At 37.2% G+C, this 22,826-nt stretch overlaps 1 protein-coding gene across 4 annotated transcripts in view; it reads right to left on the bottom strand.

Moving 5' to 3' along the window:
* Nucleotides 1–2,992: 2,992 nt before the first annotated feature.
* The window catches only part of SLC25A36 (solute carrier family 25 member 36), a 32,110-nt gene continuing 12,276 nt past the window's right edge, over nucleotides 2,993–22,826 (bottom strand). For 3 of the 4 annotated variants that reach the window (XM_062005380.1, XM_062005382.1, XM_062005381.1), the window contains 5 exons: nucleotides 21,500–21,577; nucleotides 18,739–18,839; nucleotides 11,270–11,336; nucleotides 8,434–8,723; nucleotides 2,993–7,787 (listed from right to left, as the gene is read on the bottom strand). In XM_062005380.1, the coding sequence (XP_061861364.1) occupies nucleotides 7,594–7,787; nucleotides 8,434–8,723; nucleotides 11,270–11,336; nucleotides 18,739–18,839; nucleotides 21,500–21,577 (730 nt within the window). In that variant the 3' untranslated portion in view covers nucleotides 2,993–7,593. The remainder of the gene's footprint in view (nucleotides 7,788–8,433; nucleotides 8,724–11,269; nucleotides 11,337–18,738; nucleotides 18,840–21,499; nucleotides 21,578–22,826) is intronic. The other variant, XR_009819491.1, reaches the window with a different exon arrangement.

The following is a 22,826-nucleotide window of genomic DNA, read 5'->3' on the forward strand; positions in this document are numbered from 1 at the left end:
ACCAAGAATCTCCTTGACATCTTGCATGCTCTGTGAAAAAGTAATGCATTCTTTCCTAACATCTCAGCATATAAGTGTCATTCGTCACAAAAGTACAACACTTGCAGAAAAGCGACATGTGGCCTAAGATCAGGAAAAATTCAGATCAGCAATAAAATATATGACACTGTTCACTTAATGTGATAAACTGCTTGAAGATGTATAAAGGGAGAATGTTGGAAAGACAAGTTTTTGGGATTGGCTGGTTCTAAGGAAGAAGTGGAGTGTGAGAAAAAAAGCAACAACAACAAAAAAGAGACAAATACTACTTCATCTGTAAATCCTCCTGAAACAAGCCACATGCACCCCACAGAGGGTGATCAACTTCACTCTAAGCAGAGCACCTAATCCCTATTAAACACACAGATGAGACCCTTCGGGTCTGTGTTACCTCAGGTCATGACATCCCTTTCACATACTGTTTGGGGATTCAGAAATGCCTTCCTCCTTCATGAACAGGCTGCCCGGAGGGGTTGTGGAGTCTGCTTCCTTGGAGGTCTTCAAGACCCGCCTCGACACATTCCTATGCGACCTGATCTAGGTGAATCTGCTTCTGCAGGGGGGTTGGACTAGATGATCTCTAAAGGTCCCTTCCAACCCCTACCATTCTATGATTCTATGACATGTACACTTTTGTTTTTTAATAACTTTGATGAACCACAGCTGTTCATGTACCCCACATTAGGTGAGCCCAAGATTAGTACATATTGTGATGTTTATGCTTGCCTTTAGCATCCTGGAACTGTAGTTTTTGTTTAAACAAGTAACAGTCATTGTTGAACAGATTATACTCAAAGTCTTTTTCGTCTTTCCAACTGAGGAAGCAACACTCCTGGCCTACAGCAAAAATTCTCATTAGCATTTTGTAACTAATTTAATATACTTTTTGCATTGTTATTTAATCTTACTTTGCAGTCAAAGCAAATCACACTAACATAGCCCAACTGTCACAACAACAAGACTATTCTTGTAAAAACTTTCAGAAGTGGTCAAGTACTTGTAGTACCCACCATCAATCCAACAGTCCCATTACAACACACTTTTTATTCAGCTCTTACCCATGTTGGAATAATCTAGATATTTCCTTTGTGGCTCTACATCATACAGTTAAAAAAAAACCAAACCAAAAATCCCCAACAACTTTACACCTGCATTTATTTCATCTAAAACAGAGATCACAGCTTAATATCACTCATTCTTGCTTACTGACCAGTTACCTTCATGTCTATAACATACTTTGCAGGAGACACATACTTAGAGTTCTGCTTGCAACAGACACAAGCCTGTCATTTCCTAATTTGTCTTCCCTCTTAAATACTGGTCCTACATTATCTAGTCTCCAATTATATACTGACAGTCCTAAATGAACAGAACCCTGAAAATATTTTCTGCCATGCATGCACATTTGTGGTGATTTGACCCTGGCTGGATGCCAGGTGCCCACCACATTGCTCTATCACCCCCCTCCTCAGCAAGCCAGGGAGAGGAGAAAATAAGATGGAAGCCTCGTGGGTTGAGATAAAAGCAGTTTAATAGATGAACAGTAAAGCCACATCCAAGAGAAGTAAAGCAGGTAAAGATGCTATTCTCATCAGCAGTGATGTCTGTCCTAAGCAGTAGGGTGGCTTTGGTACACCTAACAGTTGCTTTGGAAAGCAAAAGTGAATCAGAAATGCCTCCTCCTTCCTGCTCTCCCCAAGTTTATATTGCTAAGCTGGTATCATGTGATATAGAATATCTCCTTGGTCAGCAGTCCTGGTCATGGCCTCTCCCAGGATCCTGCCCACTCACAGCTACTGGTGAAGGTGGGGGAAGAAATGTGGTAGGGATAGCCTTGATGCTGCACTATCAGTAGTCAAAACATTGATGTGTTATCAATACATGTTTTTAGCTACCAATAGAAGGCACAGATCTATAAGGGCTGCTAGGGAAAATCACCACCACCCCAGACCCAATACATTTACATCCTCAGTCCCATCCCAAGTGTCTACTGCTGGAGCAGGATTAGGAAAAGCTACTGACTTCTAATAGTCACTGTTAAGGGAGGAAAGGCTCCCTGGGGTAGCTATTTACCCAGAACTGGCATTAAGTTTCACTGTATTGGAGTTTGTCTTTGAAAGTTTCTAGTTAACTTCACACAATTTTATCAAGTATCTCTGCATTAGTGAAACCAGTATTAAGAGCATCCCTTGAAATAGTCCATCTACAAAACCAGAAGCTCCTCCTCTTCAATATATCTTCCACAGCTCAATACACCATTTTGTTTGCATCAATTTGCTCATGGAACTTAGATTCCTGTACTGGCATTTCCTGCTTTTGACAGAAGCTGTGCAAGAAGATAACCATGTTCTGAGTCAGCACAAAGCACACTCACTGGCAACAGCACACAGATGAGGAGTAGTATTTGTCTTTGGAAGTACCTTTTCATTTAAGTGTTAAGTGCATTATCAAATTCAAGGGCTTCCTTTTGTGAAAGAGATCATTGTTAAACCTCACTTGCTTTTAGGTTGCACTTATGTCAGACTACACTAGTGCATTAATGCCAATCCATAACTCCACTAGGACTTTAAATATACCAGCAGGTATACTTTAGAGGTCTCCAACCCTGACTATTCTGTGATTCATTTCATACACGCTTTTTTGCGCAGTGCAAGCTTAATATAACACTGCCAGAAGAAGGGGTTATAAAGTAGCATAAATGTTTAAACATTTCCCAACATGTAACCAGAGCACTGCCCTACCACTGTGCTTCTTTTGGACAGTTAAAGTGAAAGATCAATTACAGACTATTACAATTATATCAGATGTGGCAGGGATAAGGACACTGGTCTCTGTACTGATTCCAGAAGACTGATTACCTTTAAGCCTGGCTGACCTGGAAGCTGGAAAGTCTCAGAAGTAGAACAAAGGAGTTAAATTCCCATTAACACCTACTGAACAAAAAGTAAAAAAATCATCATAGATGTGCTGTTTTAATGCAAGATTTGAAATAGTTTTGAATAGATGAAAGAATCAGGAGACATTGAGCCTGGCTCCATATCAAAAGGCTTGCAAAGGATTCGGTTCCAGAACACACACTGAGGGGCAGAAAACACAGCACACTAAGCAAACAAAACCTACATACATCTTTGCAGAATGATTTCTGAGAACAGACTTCGGATCAAATGCATGCTGTTAAGAGAAATGACACCTAATCATGTTTCAGATTCACAGACTGGGTTACAATTGCACATGTAATGAAATCAGAACATTTAAAGGAACTACTGCCATTCATTTCTGTCAGCAGTGGTTTGTTGTAGTCGACACTTTACATGGACACAAATTATTGTCACTAGTCAGGATCTCAGTTGACAAACACTAAATTAATTCTGCAGAGGTAAGAGTATTCAAATCACATTGCAAGAACATGTCCAACTACTTGAAGACATCCATGAAACTGTCCTGAAAGAACACATTATAGACACAATACAGATACATTGTCTTCAGTTACTACAAAATGGCAGAATATTAAATGATTCACTGGGGTCTCCTAGTGAATTGCTCTTTTTTAATCACAATTGTCCAGGCACTGGTATAGAACAATAACATGAAAAGCTTAAAAACAGTGTACAGTTTAGCACAGAAGGCAGCATTTGAATAGAAGCACAACCTTTTAATTTGCTTTGAAGTTTAAAGCAATCCAAGCAAAAATATATAAATACAGAGCAAATGCACATAGTTTACAGCCAACCACATGTATGCAAGAATAATAGCAAACCTCACATGAGCACTGAAGTATGCTCAAACTGTCATTTGTGAGTGTTTAACTATGACTCTGACAGCATAATTATGTTCACATATGCAGGGTAGGCAGACTCTTAAATAAAAGAACTGAAAACTTACATAACCGAATTTTAACACACAGAAAGTTGAAAAAAGCAGTGCATTTACGTAGGCACACTTCAGTATTCAGCTTTTTTTCCTGAATTTAGACAGTTTAAATGGGAAGCAACATTTATAAAGGCTTTCCAATCTTGTGTCTCTGGAAGCATTATTTTAAAATGCTACAGTCTGAGGAATGTTACAAATGTCATGAGAACATAAACAGAACAGCAGAAACAGTCATTAACAAACATCTCAATCAGAAAGGAAATATACAGAGTGCATTATGTAAACAGTTAACTAGATAGGTGCAATGTCAATATACAAGTGGCCAAGTTGATGTTTCAGTTACAATTCAAATAATCACAAAACCTACTTAAAACAACATGGCTAGCAGATCAGAAATTCAGACAGAAACAGCAGATCTATCAGGCAGTTAAAAGGCTGGGCTGAGCCCTCTGCAAACACACCACAACTCATCTGTTGTCAGACAGCTCTGTAGGGACTGAATCGATACCAAGGCCGCAAAATGTGACTGCATTCACTGCAATGTTTGTTTTTTTTTTTTTAATAGCTTTCAAAACTCAGGCCACCTTGCCGTGTCCCCCCAATATGCCACAGAAAATCAGTGAAATCCAGTGCTGAACCCTGGCAGAGGAGCGCCTTTTCCCTCTGATGAATGCATGCTCCAGTGCCATCTTTTGACCGGTTCAGGAAACTGCAGTCTCACAATCTCCCAAATCTAACTGGTTGCTGGGTCAAAATTAACAGCTTGCAACAACATTTAAGTTTCATCTAAATAAAAGAAATATAAGGAAATTAATTCATTACTGAAAGGTTTTCAGTCATCCAAAACCTTTAAGTCTAAGCACAGAAAAGTGTGGCATAAATATACTACATTCAATATAATAATTTAAGTTACAAGGGAGTATAAACACACACCTTTCGGTTAAGAGATATTACTGCATGTAGCATCTTAATCCCTCTGAGTTTTTATCATAAATATCAGGAAAGCTATATAAATAATTTAAAGATCTTTGGGAAATATTTCAGAGGTAACTTTGTGTGCACTGGTAATTCAGAAAAAAAAAACCCAAAACAACACTGAAAACTAAGGAACTTGTGCATTTGTTTTGTTATGTAAAGCAAGCCAAAAAGGTCACCCCTGCAGTTTAACATTGCTTCAACATCCATTACAAGGTGTAATAATAAGATGATTGTCTATTTTTAACTGCTGTCTCTCATATTCAATTGTCCTTGTTAACATTTTCTTGGGGGTAGGGGGGTGTGTGGAGGGGTCTGTCTTTACCCAGTCAAGGCACACATATGGTACCCAGTTAATTAGTGGGAGATGAACATGTAACCAAAGGAAAACTGATCCACAAAACAGTGTTAATAGTATTCATGAACTTCAAAGCTAAATATTGTCTTTGCCAATTTACATTTTGGCTACAATTGCATAATCTGGAAAGCTTGAAGAGTAATCCACTTCCTACAAAACCAAACTACAGTTAAGTAGCTACTCCTGGACTTAGTTATGAAAATGCCAGACTTTTCCTTGGGAGATCACTAAAAAAAACAGTCCACTTAAGAACACACATTTAAGAATTCTCCTCACTTTTTCAAAACCATCAAGTTAACCTTTGGTCACATCACAGACCGTGCTATCTGTCTTTGAAAAGGTAAGATTACATTTTCCAGAGATCAAAGCCAATACATCTAAGCCTCCACTGCAAGCTTGCTGTACACACTACAGGTTGCTTTTAGAAGGAGGAGCAATTAGTACAGAGAACTACATTAAATACTCAAGTACTTTGACACTGTAGACAACATGATAAGGGTCAAAAACAAAAAAGGAAAGCAAATGAGAAAATCCAGCCTGATTGTTCTGTAAGCTTTGAATGTTTAACGTGCAGCCTACAGAACTCCAGCAACAGGGATAGTATGGCTCTGAACCATAAAACGTTTTACCCTGCACAGCTTACACAGAAATCAAACCACATGCTTTGTTTAAAACCAGACTGCATATTTTGAATACGGTTTGACTACAGATGACCAGTAAGAAGGAAAGTCATAAGCCTTACAAAAAGGCCAAAAAGTGCATAAGAAGTCATTCATAAAATAAAGCCATTGCACACAATGCAGTTTAAGAGTACTGAAGTACCACACTGGAGGAGTTGATATCACAGTTCTGTCTGCACCAGTGTAGCAGCATTTATATGTAGAAAGCTATTGCCCACAATTTATAATGATCACGTTCCTCATACGGATCAAAGATGCAGACTGAGAAGTACTCAAGGTGCAGATAAAAGACGTTTGGAAAGCTGTACAAGTTTGTGTAACATTAAGGTGCTGATTTCAACACTCCAGCTGTACTGTTTTGGAAATCCCTGTGAATTATGACAGAATAAGCTCTCTAAGCCTCACTGTTGAATTTAACACCCCGTTTTGCAATAGGCTTAAAGGAGTGACAAAAACAATGCCTGAATATCCAGACAATTTGGAGGACAAGGTTATACTGTCAGCTGCAGTTCAGTACACAGGCTCAGACTGGAAGAAGTGATATAACAATTATCAAGGGAAACGCTTACAAGAAAATGCCAATCATAATTTTCTCCATCATTCTGCACAGAGGCTGGCTGCACCAGAAAGACCTACCACTGCTTCTACCACTACTTTCTGGTTGCCTTAGCCATGGCGATATGTGTTCTGGTTCTGTGCTCCCATACAGATATTGGCAATCAAGATCAGGATTTGCTAGACATTTTAGGGTCATACAACTTTTTCTCAGGTAGCATGTAAATAAGTGAATCCTTCATACTGGACTAGCTGATATTTGTAGTAGTAGCTTGGACTGGTAGCCTGGACTAGTTGATATTTGTCATCACATTAAGAATTCTTAATGAGCAATTTCTCCCTTAGCTGTGTGAGTGACCTGACAGATTGGCAAAGAAAACTGATGATACAGGAGAACTACATAGATCTTTCTTACTTAAGGAAGAAAGTTTCAGAAACAAAAAGGAACTAAAAATCAATTATTAACAGACTGATAACCTGAAGAGCTCAGCAATCAGATACTCTCTCACTACCACTCAAAAAATTATCATCTAGTAAAGAAATAACTCTGTTCAGGGTCCCTGCAACACATTTTGTCTTGAGGTAGGAACACATAAAACTTCACACACTGACTACTACCTCAGTCTCTTTATGAATCTTCAGAGCAACTGAATGAAGTTTCAGGTATGGAAAGGTATAAAAGTACTGTCTTCTCCATTCTTCCAACAGGTTACTGTGCAGTAAAACAGAACAAAAAGATTTAATTGAAAGCAATCACTAAGAGAAGTGAATAAGGCTGTCTAAGCGTATATTTTACACCCTCTCCCTCATCCATCAGGTCTCTGAAGATGACTGAATGGCCTTGTCTAGATTAACAGATGAGAAAAAGGAACAACTTTGAACTAAGAGATGTATAAAGGCATTCTCTAAGCGTTAGTTCCCACTTGTCACATTGCTAAGAGACCATACAATAAGGCAGCAAAATGATTCATGGTTGCCTACAATCAACCTTCTGTTTTGTCCATAGCTGCATGTTCCTGATATAACTCCTTTTGCCCACCACATTGTCATTGACATTCAGTGGTCCACTCCAGTCTTTCCATCTTCCACCTTCTTCTAAGGAGCTTTGTCATGATGCTATCCATCCAGCAAGTAGACTACCACTTCATAGGTTGACATCATGATAGCCGTGTTTGGAATCTGTCTGATCAGATGTGTAGTTAGACCTCGGTAGAGGGATCCATATCCTTCTTCTCTCACAAGCAAAGATAGTGTCTGGAAGAAAGATCTGTATTTTGTTCCCTCTTCTCTTAGTCTTGTTCGTACAACCTCTGTACAAAGAAAGCCACATGTGGTTACATTCACCACTTAGCATTAGCTTTCCCAGAAACCAATTAGTGATTTTACGTTAAAAATGTAACCTTTCCCCTTCCCCAAGTTCTCAGTCTCAGAAAAAACTTTAAAAAAGGAGGAGGAAGACAAACAGAAAAGGAAATCAAGTATGTGTAAGAGGAAACAAGTTAAGTTTTTTAACAGATATCTAACTAAGCAAGGAAGGTTCATTCGCTTAGTTAAAATCCAGAAGACAACTTTGGGTTTACATTTTAGCTTGGAAGCTGCCACTAATTAAGTATTCAATTCATGAACAAACTAAATATATACACAACTGCTTTCCCCTGTTTTCCTAGATGGGGGAAAAGAACTTGCTGGCAAATTATGTGACACTGTTGAGTATATACTGCAATTCCAAGTGAAAAAGGAAAATACTGCCTAAGAAAAGGCCGTGCCATATATCCACTTTAAAATACTTCCATATCTGAACATTTTATTCTTGTTGAATTGCTGAATCTGATATGAAAAGCTTTACATCAAGAAATAGTTCTTGAGCAAATAAGCCAAAGCCTGCTACAAATATCACTGAAAAGGCTGCTTTTGATCAATTAGATTGAGGCTCTCAGCTGTACATGCCCCACTTACCATGGGGATATGCTATTGACGTTGCACAAGTTTTGGAAGTGGCAGCAGCCATCATCATTCCAACAAAGTCCGAAGCTTCTTTTGCCGATTCATTCTCATTGTCCATGGAAGAAGCAGTCTTATATTCCAGAAGTTTTCTCTTAATACTCTCATAAATAACAAAATGAATAACAGTCTCAGATATGCCTGCGTAGGATGCTGACATTCCTCTGTAAAAGCCTTTTATACCGTCCAATCGATAAACTTTTCGGACACATTCAAAAGCACTCATTCGCTTCTCTCCACGATTCCTGCAATGGAGAGAACAAGACAGACATCAAGCTGGTGCAACTTGAGACTGGAAAACAATTTAACAGTTTTGCTTGAGTGACAAGAGGACTCGGGAAATATTTTTCACTAATGCTGACAGGCTCGAATTCAGATACATTTAAGAAGACACAAAACTTGAAGTGGAGGTCTCAAAGGCTGACAGCACTAAACACAGGTAAAACATAACACTGAATCCAAGCCAGACTTCACATGAGAACTACAGAAAAAAGTAACAAGCAAACTACTTGAACAACTCTAGGCCTTCCCAAGTCTTATGGAATAAAGGACTAAACTGCTTGTAAACATACTTCCAAATGAACTGCCAATGTCAGCAACTCATGAAAAAAATTACCATTTCCTTCTCCAAATGAGACTGAAGCTCCCCTAAATTTTGCCTTGAACAAACAGCTCGATAGCACGGTAACTGCAGTCGCTAGGAGCTCAAAGAGCAGGCCTTACAGCATCACAGCTGTCAGCAAACAGAGAGCATATCCAGAAGCAGCATATGAACCAACACAACACAGGTAGCTATTACTTGATTCAACTGAGTCACTTCTGCTGGGGTCAAGGAAAATGCTCATCAGACATGATTGTATCAAGCAATGTTTGGTAAATAAACCCTTTCCCCCATTTTTAGCTTGCTTACTGAATTGAATTGTGCATATTGAAACACTAAGCATACTGTGCACAGCTATGAAAATCCATTCCAATCCTGAATAAAATATGCTTCACCAAATGCAGGCTCCTGAAACACACAGAATCATCCAGCAGAGGCCCTGAGTGAGCAGTCACAGAATAAACCAACATACCACTTTGCACAGAGCCGTGGCCATCACTCGATGGCCAAATGTTAGTCTGAGTTAAAGTTTGAACCTGTAATCTGAGTCAGCAATGAAACAAGATACCAAGCACAATTATAAGAAATAGTTGACACACATAGCTGCATATCTGACCTTGAGTAAGCTCCATGCCTGATGCTGCAGAGAACTTGGGGGACTGGCACTGATATACTGGCAGATAAGAGAACAGAGTCGAACAACTGGTGAGAAGAGCAGCTGGACTTAACAGCTGCAGCTCCAGAGGCATCTCAGTCCCCATATGTCCCTGGTATACCTGGACAGAGGCACTGACAGAGACTGCTGTAAGAGTTTGTTGTTCTGATGTGCAAGATGTCCAACACTGTTGTGAACACCAAAGCAATTTCACTTTGGAGACAAAGCACATGCCTTCTCCAACTCTTACTGAGATCAGAGGGATTTCTGAGAACTCCATCAGAAACAAGACCAGGCCAGGAAAACCCCACAAGCCAAGTATTCTCACACCTTTAATAATAACTGAATTTAAGAACTGAGAATGCAGTATGTGCTAGACTAAGCCATGTAATTGCAATGTCCTATGGAAAGTTAGAAGATCCTTCTTCAGGTCTTCCACATGAACAATGTGCTTGATATAATGTACAGAAATAATGTGCACAAGAAACCCATAATTTCCCTTAATTGCCTTAGAGCCCTTTAGTTTTATCAACTTAACTGACTAATCAGTAAAAAACAAGCAGAGGCACAAGTTGCCATAAGGCTGTACATAGAACCAAAAACCCCTTGGAATTACTCATGAAATTATCACCCTAATCATATGATGGGTATAATTGCATCACCAGAAAAAAATCTCACAGTGAAACTAGTTCCAGGATATATTTACCACAGCCACCTTGCAGCTGACAGTACACCTGCTAAGAAGAGAAATGCTAATATGCACTTAATACAGAAAATCTAACACATCTCCAAAACAGGAATATGTGACTCATTAATGTATTCAGGATGGCTGAAGAAAAGTTTATATTGCATGCTAAGTTCTGAGTAAGAAAGTCTAGAAAATGAAAAATACAGTTGCATTGAGACTCGTGCAGTTTAAGATAGATTGGAATGCAAAGGTCTTTCTTCCTCCCTATTTACATACAATTCTAATTCACCACAAGCTTTGTAACAGTAAACTGTCTCTGTAATCAATTCTGTAGTAAATCCAGACAACTTCTATTGACTATCCTGCCTAAGTACAAGTCCTATGTTTTGAGACATGAAAGCAGTCTGCTTCTCACAGGCTAGAGCTCATCATATGTAAAAAATATAAACCAGGATGTTTCAGGTGTTTTTTTTTCCTAAGCTTTTATTAAAATACTTAAAATCCTTATTTCAGGAATGCTTAGCTTAACACCTAAAAACAAAGAGAAAGTATTACCAAAGGGAAATGTATGCATATGGTTGGTAGAACACAATTTGAATGAGATTGTTAACCTTTTATTCATTCCAAATTTTCTGGCCAGTGTTCCGTAGTGTCTCAATAGCATACCTCAGAACACAGAGATTAAACCAGAGAAAAACACTAGTGTAACTTGTAGACAGATAAGCATCAACTTAATTCAAAATATTGGACATTTAAAAAAATCATTCCATTTTGGGATGCAGAACACGTTTGCAACGTTTAAGGGAAATCTTACTCACAGCTGTGAGATTTCCCATTGTCACTGTACCTTGCATCAAGCTGTAATCGTGTCTTTACTAGCCAAATGGGATTAGTTGTTGTGATCGCAGTAAAACCTAAAATATTTAAAAAGAAAAATTAGATGTGATGGAATTACAAGAGCAACTGCCATCAAGTTCGAAACGCACACAGTAAGGTACAGTAGATGCAAAAACTCGGACTATACTGATTTCTTAGAAAGTACTCATTGTAGCCCTTGACTTATTTTATGAATCCATACAGCCAATAAACATTTAGCTTATTTTCAAATTTTATTATTAACATTGATATTGAATAAGCTTGATTCTTAGTAAGAGATGCCCCAATAATAAATAAGCCCAATTCTGTACATTTCTCTGCCTAGCTAACCATACCAACCCTGTTTTGACACCACAGAACAGCAAAGCTAGCTAGACTAATATTAGTCAATTTGGCAAACATGTCAATAAGAAGGCATTGCAGATACAACTGTAACAATTTGAGGTAGTATAAAACATTGTGTCAATTTAATTCGCTACCTGAAATACAATCCGAGTTTAAAAGCATGCAGACTGAATAAATACTACTTTTGGTGCAGTTAAAGGGTATCTATTACTGTAAGTTAAGAGACCTTTTAATACTCAACTATAAAAAGCAGTTAAATTTGAGTGCTACTGTTTTCTTTAGTATTCAAAGCAGAGATTGTTGGTTGGCCAAGGAATACTTTTACAAGCATATGAGTGTTTAAATTGTTAAAGTAAATAGTATGACTTCTAACTATTGGAGACAGGCAGCAATTATTCAGGCTTGCAGAAGGGCTAAGGGTTAAAGCTTTGATTTTCAGTTCAGTAAAGAAAAACAAAAGGAAGAAAGAGAGAAGTAACCAAAGTAAAAATGAAAACAAAAACAAAACAAAACCAAGAGAAGTAAGAATCACTCTTACTTCTGCACAACTGTGGAGAGAAAAAGAAGACAGTGAAAGGCAGCTCTGAAAAAAAAGTCAAAATAAAAACCATCTAGAGTTGTAATATCATACATGCACCATTAATGAGGTGTCATGTCTGCAGCAGAGAAGAGGAAAAGGGAAGAGCTGGAACATGGCCAGGCAAGAGATGATAAATTTAGACACCTGCTTTCTAAGTGACACACATCACTTGTATATCACTATAAAGTATACTGCAAGGGAATGGACTGGTGTTGTGGGAAAGCAAGTTACCTTGTTCAGTGCATGTCTGGTGCACAATACTTATACAACAAACAGGCTATGGACAAGCTTGTTTATGGAGATCATTAACTGCTTATATAGATATATTTAGCAGAACTGCTTGCATACATGTTACTTCTGTTCAATCACAATCTAGGTTTACTGTGCACACAAATGACTGCAATACTCACAGAAATGCCAGGGGATCTTAACTGTTTATAAGTTTTGTTCTACTCCTGCCCCCAAATCTTAATAGGTCATCATGATTTTCAGTTACAGTTCTAAAGATAAACCACAAGGTTTAGAGGCTACCAGGATTATCTGTACTTCTGTGCCTAAACAGCAAAATCACAATAGAGATTTCAGTTTAATGTTTTTATATCAATATTTATAAACAGATAATGAAACTGACTAAAACACAGAATCATAGAATGGTAGAGGTTGGAAGGGACCTTTAGAGATCATCTAGTTCAACCCCCTGCAGAAGCAGTTTCACCTAGATCAGGTCACATACTTCCTGTGGCAGATAAGCATTTTGGGTTGGCTTTTTTGTTTTGATACACTATTCTTTATCTGTATCTAGGTACATATATATAGCCCTTCATATGTCAGAGTGAAATTCTAACAAGCCAAAAGTATTTTATATCTGCCTTTCATGTAGTTAAATTCTGTAAAAACTCAAAGCACTGGGGAACTACTTTGCCGTTACAAGGCATGGGCTGTTTTCAAAATGTACATTTGCTAAAAAGGTCGTGTAGTTTAATTAGTCAGAGCCCTTCTGACCTGTCACTTAACGCCATATAAACTCAACAGCAGCTGACCCTGGGTTGAACTAGAACTGAAAGGAAACAGAATAGAATCTTTCTATGTCTATAGTGTAGTGAAGGGCACTAGGGATCCACAGGACTACAACAAAGGCTTTGAAATAATTTCCTCATCCAACCCTTTTTTCAGGAAAGACTCCTCTTTAAAAACTAAATTTGGTTCTTAAGTCTCTTCCAGTACTAATGAACAAGACCAAAGAGTATTTTGCATTCCTATTGAAGTTGCATGCTTTGAAATTTTGCTGCTGCTAGATTATATGTTACACCACTATCTGCTCAGCCCTTTCTTCGTCCTATTCAACCCCAAGAAACAGTCTCTCTAGATTCTAGGTCTGGAACGGGAAATACCTGTTCAGAGGCAGTGTGAGTGGCAGTAGTGACTGTCCTCACTCAGTTCTAGGCAGGCTGGTAAGAGTACACTGGAAATTGCCAGTGAAACTTGTTTGCACAGGATGCAGTCTATTCTGTCCAAACTTGGCACTCCTTGGGTTGCTGTAGACATTACTTAACTAAAGCACCCCTAATAGTAGAATCAGACACTTAGTAACAGTTTTTTTTCCCCTTTAAGGTTGTCATAGACATAAATTGTGTGACTGTTCAAACTAAAGCTTTCAAATCAAAGAACCTTCAGTACTTCAGGTTTCAAGATGAAACAGCTACAGCTCAATTCTTACAGGCAATGTAGTAAACACAGTTAGCAGTAGAAAAAAAAAACTAAATTAAGAGGTGATTCTGACACCAAGTAAAGCACTCCAGAAAATGAAACATACCATTCAGAAACTTAGATAAGATAGCTTTTCTTTTTAAATGAAGAAATTCTGAAGCTCAAATACTTGTTAAAAAATGAAGGTGGAGTGCTTTCTACAACTACTGTGAAGCTCTACCAACAGTTTCCTTTATTTTTTCCTTTTTACAAGTCTCAGTGAACTTTATAATGCTTTACAATGTTTATCAGTGTGCTGTATCCACAAGAAAGATTCCAGATTCATTAGAAGTGAATACCAGAAACTCCTGTATTTCTTTATGTTTTCTTATATGAAATTGTAACCCAGTATCAGATGGAAAGAATTATCTCAATCTACTTTTTCAGTTATAATAGCTACTGACAGGTAAGATCCCAGGTATTCCTATTATGCATCGTATTTCAAAGGTTAGGATTTTTTAAATCTATAAGCCAATGTAATTGATACAGACGCATGTGAATATGGAATGCTGAATTAAAAATCCAAGATAGAAAAATAAAAACAAACCAAAAGAGAAAACAGAAAGAGACAGAAAGGAGATTATATGCATATAAAAAAAAAAAAAGGAAAAGAAAAAGAGGTCTTTGAAATAACATGACAACACAGAGTATCAGCTGCAGCATTTAAAGGCAGCTCTAGGACACTGAAAAAAACCCCAAAAGGTCTTGTTTAACCCAGTAGGGACTTTCAAGAGCTAAGTGAAGGAGCAGTTATCAGTGAAAGGTATTTTCACCTTTCCCTGAACTGCACAGAAAAAAATTACTTTTAACGGAGTTAAGAAGTGATGTCTTGCACAATGCACATCATCTGAGTTCAAGATAAAGTGAATTCCCCTTATTTTGTTTATTTAATAGATATTACAAACCCAATGTGTGGTTCTTACACTAGAGGCTGCAAGAGATGCTCAGTTCAGTACTCACGAGGTTTAAGTTAGTCCATATTTCTGCAGGAAGTGACCTGCGGATGGGGAGCATGAGATGACACGATCTCACTCTTTTCACGGGAGAAATGTACAGTAAATGCCTAAAATAGACACAGGCTTTTCTGTATCATAACAACAAGCAGTGACCTCATCAGACACATGTGTACAAATCGAATCCCATTGGAAGGATTTGTCAATTGGTTATTGTGAGATCTAACTGTTTTCAGGTAAAAGTTTAGGAAAAAAAGAAAGAAAAATAATCAGAACAGGCCACAGATATCAAAATAGTTGTGTAAAATGCACTGAGTACTGAAATTTCTGCTCGTTTGCAGCAGTTCAATTTTATATCTCATAATACTTACCTATACATCAAATTTACAAGTGAACCTTCCTTCCCCACTCCCTCCTAAATATCATTCAAAAAATCTAGTCTTATCTTAGAACCAAAAAAGATGGATGCCTTATAAAATCTAACTTTACTTTATCAGTAATCAACTAAATAGGAATTTTACTTGTATTAAGTGACTGTGTACATACTACTAAAAATTTACCAAAGTATGGAAATCTGTAAGTAATGAAGTGGTCCTCATTTTTAAAAAAGGAAATAAATAAAATGATCTACATTTGAGTTGGTTTGCCAGTAGAGTTCTAGAAAGAACAGCAACAGCATACAAGGCACAGAAGTTTTGCAGCAGATTTGCAACCATGTTGTCTGAATGAGGCTGTGAGTCATTCAAAAGGCAAATCAGAACGCCATAAAGGAACAAAGTATCTCATTCAGTCCTCTGCAGTTTTTTACTGTCTGTGGCAAAAGAAGTTGAACAATCGCAATGAAAAGGCTGAGAATTTAGCCTAACTTTCATATATACGGAGATAAACTATCTTAACACAAGCAAACACTCATTCTTGCAGTGTACTTCAGATGTACTCACTGTTCAAATTTGCAAAGACAACCACGTGATATAACGAGTTATAAGCAAAGAAATACATTATTTCTATACACAGATATTGTAGGTATGAAGGTGACATGGATTATACGCCGGAAGCTAGCACATAGCAAGAGAAAAACATTAATTTCTAATTGCATAAGACACCAGTTACTAATATGTAGCATAACTCATCCTCTTTGTGATAAAACAAGCCTACTGAAATAACAAGACCATGTATGTTTTATCTTGAGAAGGAATTATCTGGCCTAAACCCAAAAATGCTTAAAACATCAGTTTCTTCCAAAAATGCCCTGTGCACAAAATAATCCTCATTTAATAATAACATCAGTCTAGTATGAGATACTTATGTATTAACATACGATACAAGTAAACAGCATTTAGTTGACTAAAATTCACAACTTACAGTACTTTAAAACAGTATGCTATGGTTGTTTGGGGTTTTTTAGTTCTATTTTTGCATCACTATTATATTTTATAAACCACTACAAAAACTTTGTAAATGCAAATACCATCTCATGCTCTTTAGGTATTAGAAGCCTTATGTAACACAGAGGTCATATCCAAAGAAAAAAAGTAACCAACTCATTGAAGACTGAGACAGTCAATTCCTTACTGAAATCAATGGCAGCTGCAAAACAAAAAGCCCAATACTAATTATTTTTTGCTAATTACAAGTGTTTATCCACCTTGCCAATTTCGAAATCTTAAGTTCCAACACAAATATTATAGAGATCTTCCGTGATAACCTGTTAAAGTCAACCAAATAAAAGCTCACTTGTCCCTGTTATATGTTGATTTGCATCATATAGCAATACAAACCTTGCAGGTAAAACTGTTAATAGCTGGTTTAAGTGCACTTTCTGAAATATATTAGAATTACAAAAACAAGGTTAGCACGTTCTCAAGAAAGCACTGGTATTTTAGCTACAATCCTTTTCGCATAAATCAGAATACCATCAGCACTGAGTATAAAAAAATTCTTTGTCAAAGAACCTTCTTTTAAAGGTCTTCAAAAGAATGCCTGTAGTATACAGTGCCAAGACATTGTAACCTGTAGTGGGAAACTGCACTGCACAGTGAGCTTCAATGGCTACATGATTTAGAAATACAACTGAAGGACTAGGTAAATGTCAGAAAGGTAACAGACACAAAAATTGTTCAACAGTAAAACTTATGTATAAGTGTAAAAATGGCAAACAGCAATAAAAGCTCAAAGACATTTAGCCCAGTCTCATGCAGATGTTAAGTACAAATGCATAATACCAATCTTCTGAAAGGGAAGCAAGTTAAAAAGCAGATACAGAACTCCCTGGCAAACTATGGTCTGTGTTTGCAAGCGCTTGAGAGAAGTCACTACAGCATATCTCCATAAATATTCCTTTCATTACTGAATAACTGGAATGACTTCCAAAGACAAGAAACACTCTGAACCTTCGTTTGCCTGCAGCACTGCATGAGTTACACAGATTATCTTCAATTCATAATAGTTTTATTTCTATTATCCATATTTCCTCTCTTCCCCTCCTGCCCCCTCTCCCAAATTTGAAGACGTGTTATGGCCTTGCAAAGGGGCTGAAGATAATTCATTTTTCTTAGAGCAATTAAATTGATTAGGAAGAACTTCTCATTAAATCCCCTTCCATCCCATTCCCCATGTTGCTCACCTACAAACAAAAACACATTTCCAAGTGACAAAAAATGATGCATCCTCTGAGCACCTCATTTTGTCCATTTAAGACAAAATTGATCTCCTTATTTCTCTAAGGACATTAAAAATCACATTTGCATTTCTCATGAGCTAGAGGTGAGCATCAGTGTGTTACTTAAGGATAAAATCAATGTCACTTAAATTTTCAATGCTATATACCAATTTCTTTGTATCAGATTATTAGACAGCATTAAACAGAAAATTAATTCTATTCGTTATTTTGACATCACTTTGGCACTCGATTCCAGATTGCTAGTACTCACAGACATACCGGTTGTAAAATTAGCATTAGGAACATCAACAGTCTACCATAAAATTGTCATGATACATCTGTGAAGTGTCTATGGTCAACACAGGAAAAAAACCCTCTGAAAATTTGGTTTTGTGTAGGAAAGACACAGGTAACAACAGGTAAGTTGTTGCCAGTACAAGTTTTGATTTCCTCAACACAAGTCCTTACCATAACACTTCTCTGTAGACTTCAACTCCCTTTGTTAATGATCCCAAAGCCCAGAAGACATAAATCAGCAAATATTGGTAGATGCTAAAATATATCAAAGTTAAATTCTGATTTTATATCTACAGTATATTTCCAGAGATGAAAATACATGATAAATAGGGAAATCTTATATGTCATTGTTTTGGTAGAGCAACCTTCATACAGACTGGTATTTGAATAAAATGAGGAAGGAGCACTTAAATATTATTTATACAAATATCTGCAGGCATACTTCAGAAAGACAAAAATAAGTAAAATATACAAAGCTGTAACAGAAAGTGATAGTAAAAAAAAATCCAATAGATAAAGAACTGAACTAGTGATCATTGCAAACGACATTGTTTATAGCTTGCAGAGTAAAAAGTTAATGTTTTGAAATTTTTCACATTTCACAAATTTACAATTGAAAGTGCCCTTCTAGAAAAGACTATAAACACATATATAAAGACCTTCATTTACAGTGATTGTAAAGTTTCATGCACATATTCTCGAGATAGCTTGTTTAATGAGAGGTCAAAGAAAGTAACCACTACAAAAAGAGATCCCTGAATTACTGAACATGTTCTAGGTTTTTTTCCCCCACATTTATTACCACCTCTCATTTCTAGACATGACTTTAAAAGGAAGGTAAAAAAATCACAGATCCTTACCTGCCACACCTGCTGAAATCATATGTACCTGGGTAGAATCTGGATTAAAAATACTGTTCAACTTTTCCTTGCAGTTTGAGTAAGCAGCAAAATATATTGCTCTAAAACAAAAATAAAATTCAAGTTACATGACATTTTATGTGTCAGTACTCTGAGCAATGAAATTAACTAACCCTGGATCACCTTGGTTCATGTCCTACTGTTGTAGTAAAAAAACTACTCAAGGAATAACACCAGCAAAGTAGTGGGACAATTCTAGGAATAGAAAAGGCAAAAAAACCCCAAAAAAACAATACTTTACAACCTTTTCTTCCACATCATCCCCAGTTAACAATTAGTGAGGGGAAGGATAGGTAATTAGAAACATCGCAGTGATTTTTGTGACACTAGGAAGTTTAGCTAGAAGAGCAAAATACTGATGAATTGAGAACTGAAGTTAAGAGTATTCTGTATTTCTTTAAGAAGAGGTCAAATCTGTTCTAATGGATTACCAAAAACGTACCTTTTTATTTTTAAAACCAAACAGTATACTTCATATTATTGTAGTATTTAAGATGTAAATATTGATAACTTGTGGTTACATTTTAAGTGCAAGGAGAGTTGTGAAGCTGTGATCCACATTTGGTTTTCCTAGCCCTGCATTTATAGACACACTTTTTCTTTGAACACACTACAAAAAAGTTTTCTAAACCTGTACTACATGTAAGTCTTAGAGCTAGTATTTTAAACAAAGCCAGATATAAAAGTCAATATGCCAATGTAACATATTGTGACAAATGCTTGTTTTCACTCTCTAAGCTAAAAATTTTATTTCAAGCACATCTACAACTCACATTTAAGGTTGTAAGGTTTAAAAAAATTGGTTAAACCTCTCATACATGATAAAAAATTAACATGCAAGTTCTCATGAACAGAACACTAATCTCTTTAGCTGTGAAAACACGTTTTTCTTTATTATAAAAAAGATAAAGTGCTTGCTCTAGGGGTGTAATTTCTAAAATGGAATCTGAACTCCGTTAAGTATACTGGATGTGTTACGAAACATGCGTCTCTACAGCTTATTTAAACAAAGAGCTGCTGTTAAATCCACTTAGCTAATGCTTAATTAAAATGAAATACTGGATGAAGACACAGTCAGCCAGTAGGGAACAAGGATGTGCTTATTTATAAGACTTCACACATTATATCAAGCTGACATTTCTGGGGGGGAAAAATCTAATTATTTCACTTGTGGCAAGAACAGAAGAGAATGATAAGATTTAACATAAAATTTACTGAAGAGAAATAGAGGTTTTATCTAATTGAGGATATTTTTCACTGAAGATGGTAACTTAAAATAGAATGCATTGCTGATAAAAATTGCTGTTAAAAAAGTGATATCAAGGTTGAACATTGAGACCACACCAGATTGTTATAAAAAAGTAGAGGCTCTTCAGATTAATAAGTGTTGATACTCCAAAGGTGTCTGGATCAAAAGAAGCTACTGGAATTAATTCAGCTTCTCCACACAGCAGTGCTAAATTAGTGATCACAAAATACCTCAGGTATCCCTAATTCCTTAAAAAATATCTGCTGAAATAAAAGTACTCCAACTCCTGAATTATGTTAGGATCTACAGATCCTAAGATCTACGATGAGGATCTACAGAACAACACCTTAGCTGTCAGATCTAAGTAGAAGAACGACAAATGCTGAGAATGAAAGTCCAGTTTAATAAAGTTTTCCAGAAGTATTCAGAGACATTAAATAAAGAAAGTTAAGATACTCTGCTACTGGGTTTGAAAGACAGGAATGCCTTCTTCTCAGACCAAAGAACACCCACACAACCAAAAGCAGGGCATTAAGTGAAAGGAAAATAAAACCTTTGTGGAATATATTCCCTCTGCAAAAAGACTCTTAAACAGAATAGAAAGGAATAAAAATGGCCCAGAAAATAACTATACTCTCACTCAAGAATACATAGTTATTACAGAGTTTTGTTTCCATACTCTTCCTTAGGTTGTCTATTTTCAGACTAACACTTGTATGTAAGGACCAATTCAAACTCTGACATAATCTGACTGCCAACACCACTCAAGTAGTTCAAGTATTTGTGCCGAACAACTGACAGCAGCAATACCACTGCCAATTAGATCACAATTACACCCTCATCCACTGCACTCTCCCACACTGTCCCAGCACCTTCTGGAGCTCAGCCCACTGCTGGATCTGTTTTCCTTGAGACAGTTGTGAAATGTGTAATCCTACCCAATCCTGCCCTTTTTAAAATTTCAGAACAGGCCTCCTATTGCAGAAGGACATTAGCCTGTGCTTCACCAGAAGTCAGAAAGAAAGGCTTAGTGTTTTAGCCACACAATTGCTTCCTGAAGATAATGGATGAACTGAAAGCAAAATCTGCCTTTTTATTTTCAAAGGTACAAACTTCCTGTTTACACATGCAACTCCTTAAGCATTTCCCTTCTTAACCGGGCAAAACTCTGCATAAGGGATAGTATGCAATAGTAAATACTATTATAGTAGCATATAGGACAAGAAATGGTGAGACAGTAGGTGCAGAAATGTGGGGTTGGAGCTGCAGAGTACGAGTGGCTCAATTTCTCAGACTACAAAACTAATCAAGGAACCAAAGGTTATGTGCTATTAAGTATTTACAACTGCAGATGCAAAATTTGCTTCAAGCAAACCTTAAATCCCTTAAATAATGTACAGCAACCAAATTCCATGAAAAAAGATTTTATTTACTGTGCAGGTTTGTATTTACCTGGAAGGAGCAACGCCAACTAAATTAGGACCCAGCCCTCTAAACAGAGAACGAGGACCTTCCTTTTGCAAGATCATCCTAGAAAACAAAAAGTGACAATACTTTAACATTCACATTAAAATTGAGGAATGCACTTACCACCGTAACTACATCATTTTAAGCCTTATTCTGTGTAAAACTTTGATAACTGACTACACAGTGATGACCACAAAAAGTTATTCATTCCCTAGAATCAATGTAAGATAAAATTCCATCATTGCTTGACATGCCATAGAAATCCAGGAACTAAACGCAGAAGTAAAGCCTTACGATATCAGTACAGACTTACCTGAGAAACACATACAGGAAGTTAAAGGATGTGTCCTTTTATCAGGAAGAAAATACTGATCACGGAAATATTTACATTCCTGTAGTTTGTAGATTGCTCAGGAGGCAAAAATGCTTCATTCTATTCTACATTCTTTTCATTGCCCTTTCAGCTCACAATGTTTGGGAAACTGTTTGAGTGGGAGTGACATGGGGCAAAGGGCAAGCGAGAAGGAAAGGAGAGAGAAAGACTTACAAAGGTTCAGTTACAGCAAGTCATGTGCCTTTGAGAGCCGCTCAGGAATACGTTAGCTCTACTGCTTACCATGTCCAGCCAAGAATATATTCTGCAGTCTACTACCTACTCTTCTCAAAAAAAGACAGAAATCTCAGCATGGCTTTGCATGTGCTACCCTGGTTTAATTCTACACGATTCCTAACAGTACGGTAAGTTACATGTCAGAGGGTAGAGGAAAGCAGCCTTTCAGAGATCAAGCCCTGCCCTCCCCATCGCCATAAATGACTTGCATCCACTAGCTCACAGATCTACAACTCCCATTCAACTACCAACCCATTCTTGGTCTTATTCTTTCTGTAAGACACAGTGATTGCTTTGACTGCAGTAACAGGACATGAAAACCTCTGACATGAGAGTTGGCCCTTCCTTGAGGCTGGGGCGCGTTCCCTTCTATCAGTTCTGAACCACTGCCTGTGTGATCCTACCTAAGTGCTGTTGCTGGAATGTGGAGTCAATGGCATTTCCTTCTTGACTCAATTCAGAAAAGACAATCCTTACCTCCTCACCAAGTTAATTCACTTAAGTTGGAGACTAACTGAAAAAAAGAACATAATCCATACAAAGAGTCACAGCCACAGTACAGCCCTAACATCTCATGGTACCAGGTCCACTATAAATACGGTTCTAGAAAGACTGCTTGGGTAGCATGGGTGGGTGTCACCTTCCACCTTTGTGCAGTTCACAGAAAAACATAAGGATACCAGCAGTGAATTCAGACCTAAA

The sequence above is a fragment of the Colius striatus genome, chromosome 12 (assembly GCF_028858725.1).
Source record: "Colius striatus isolate bColStr4 chromosome 12, bColStr4.1.hap1, whole genome shotgun sequence".
Classification (NCBI taxonomy): Eukaryota; Metazoa; Chordata; class Aves; order Coliiformes; family Coliidae; genus Colius; species Colius striatus.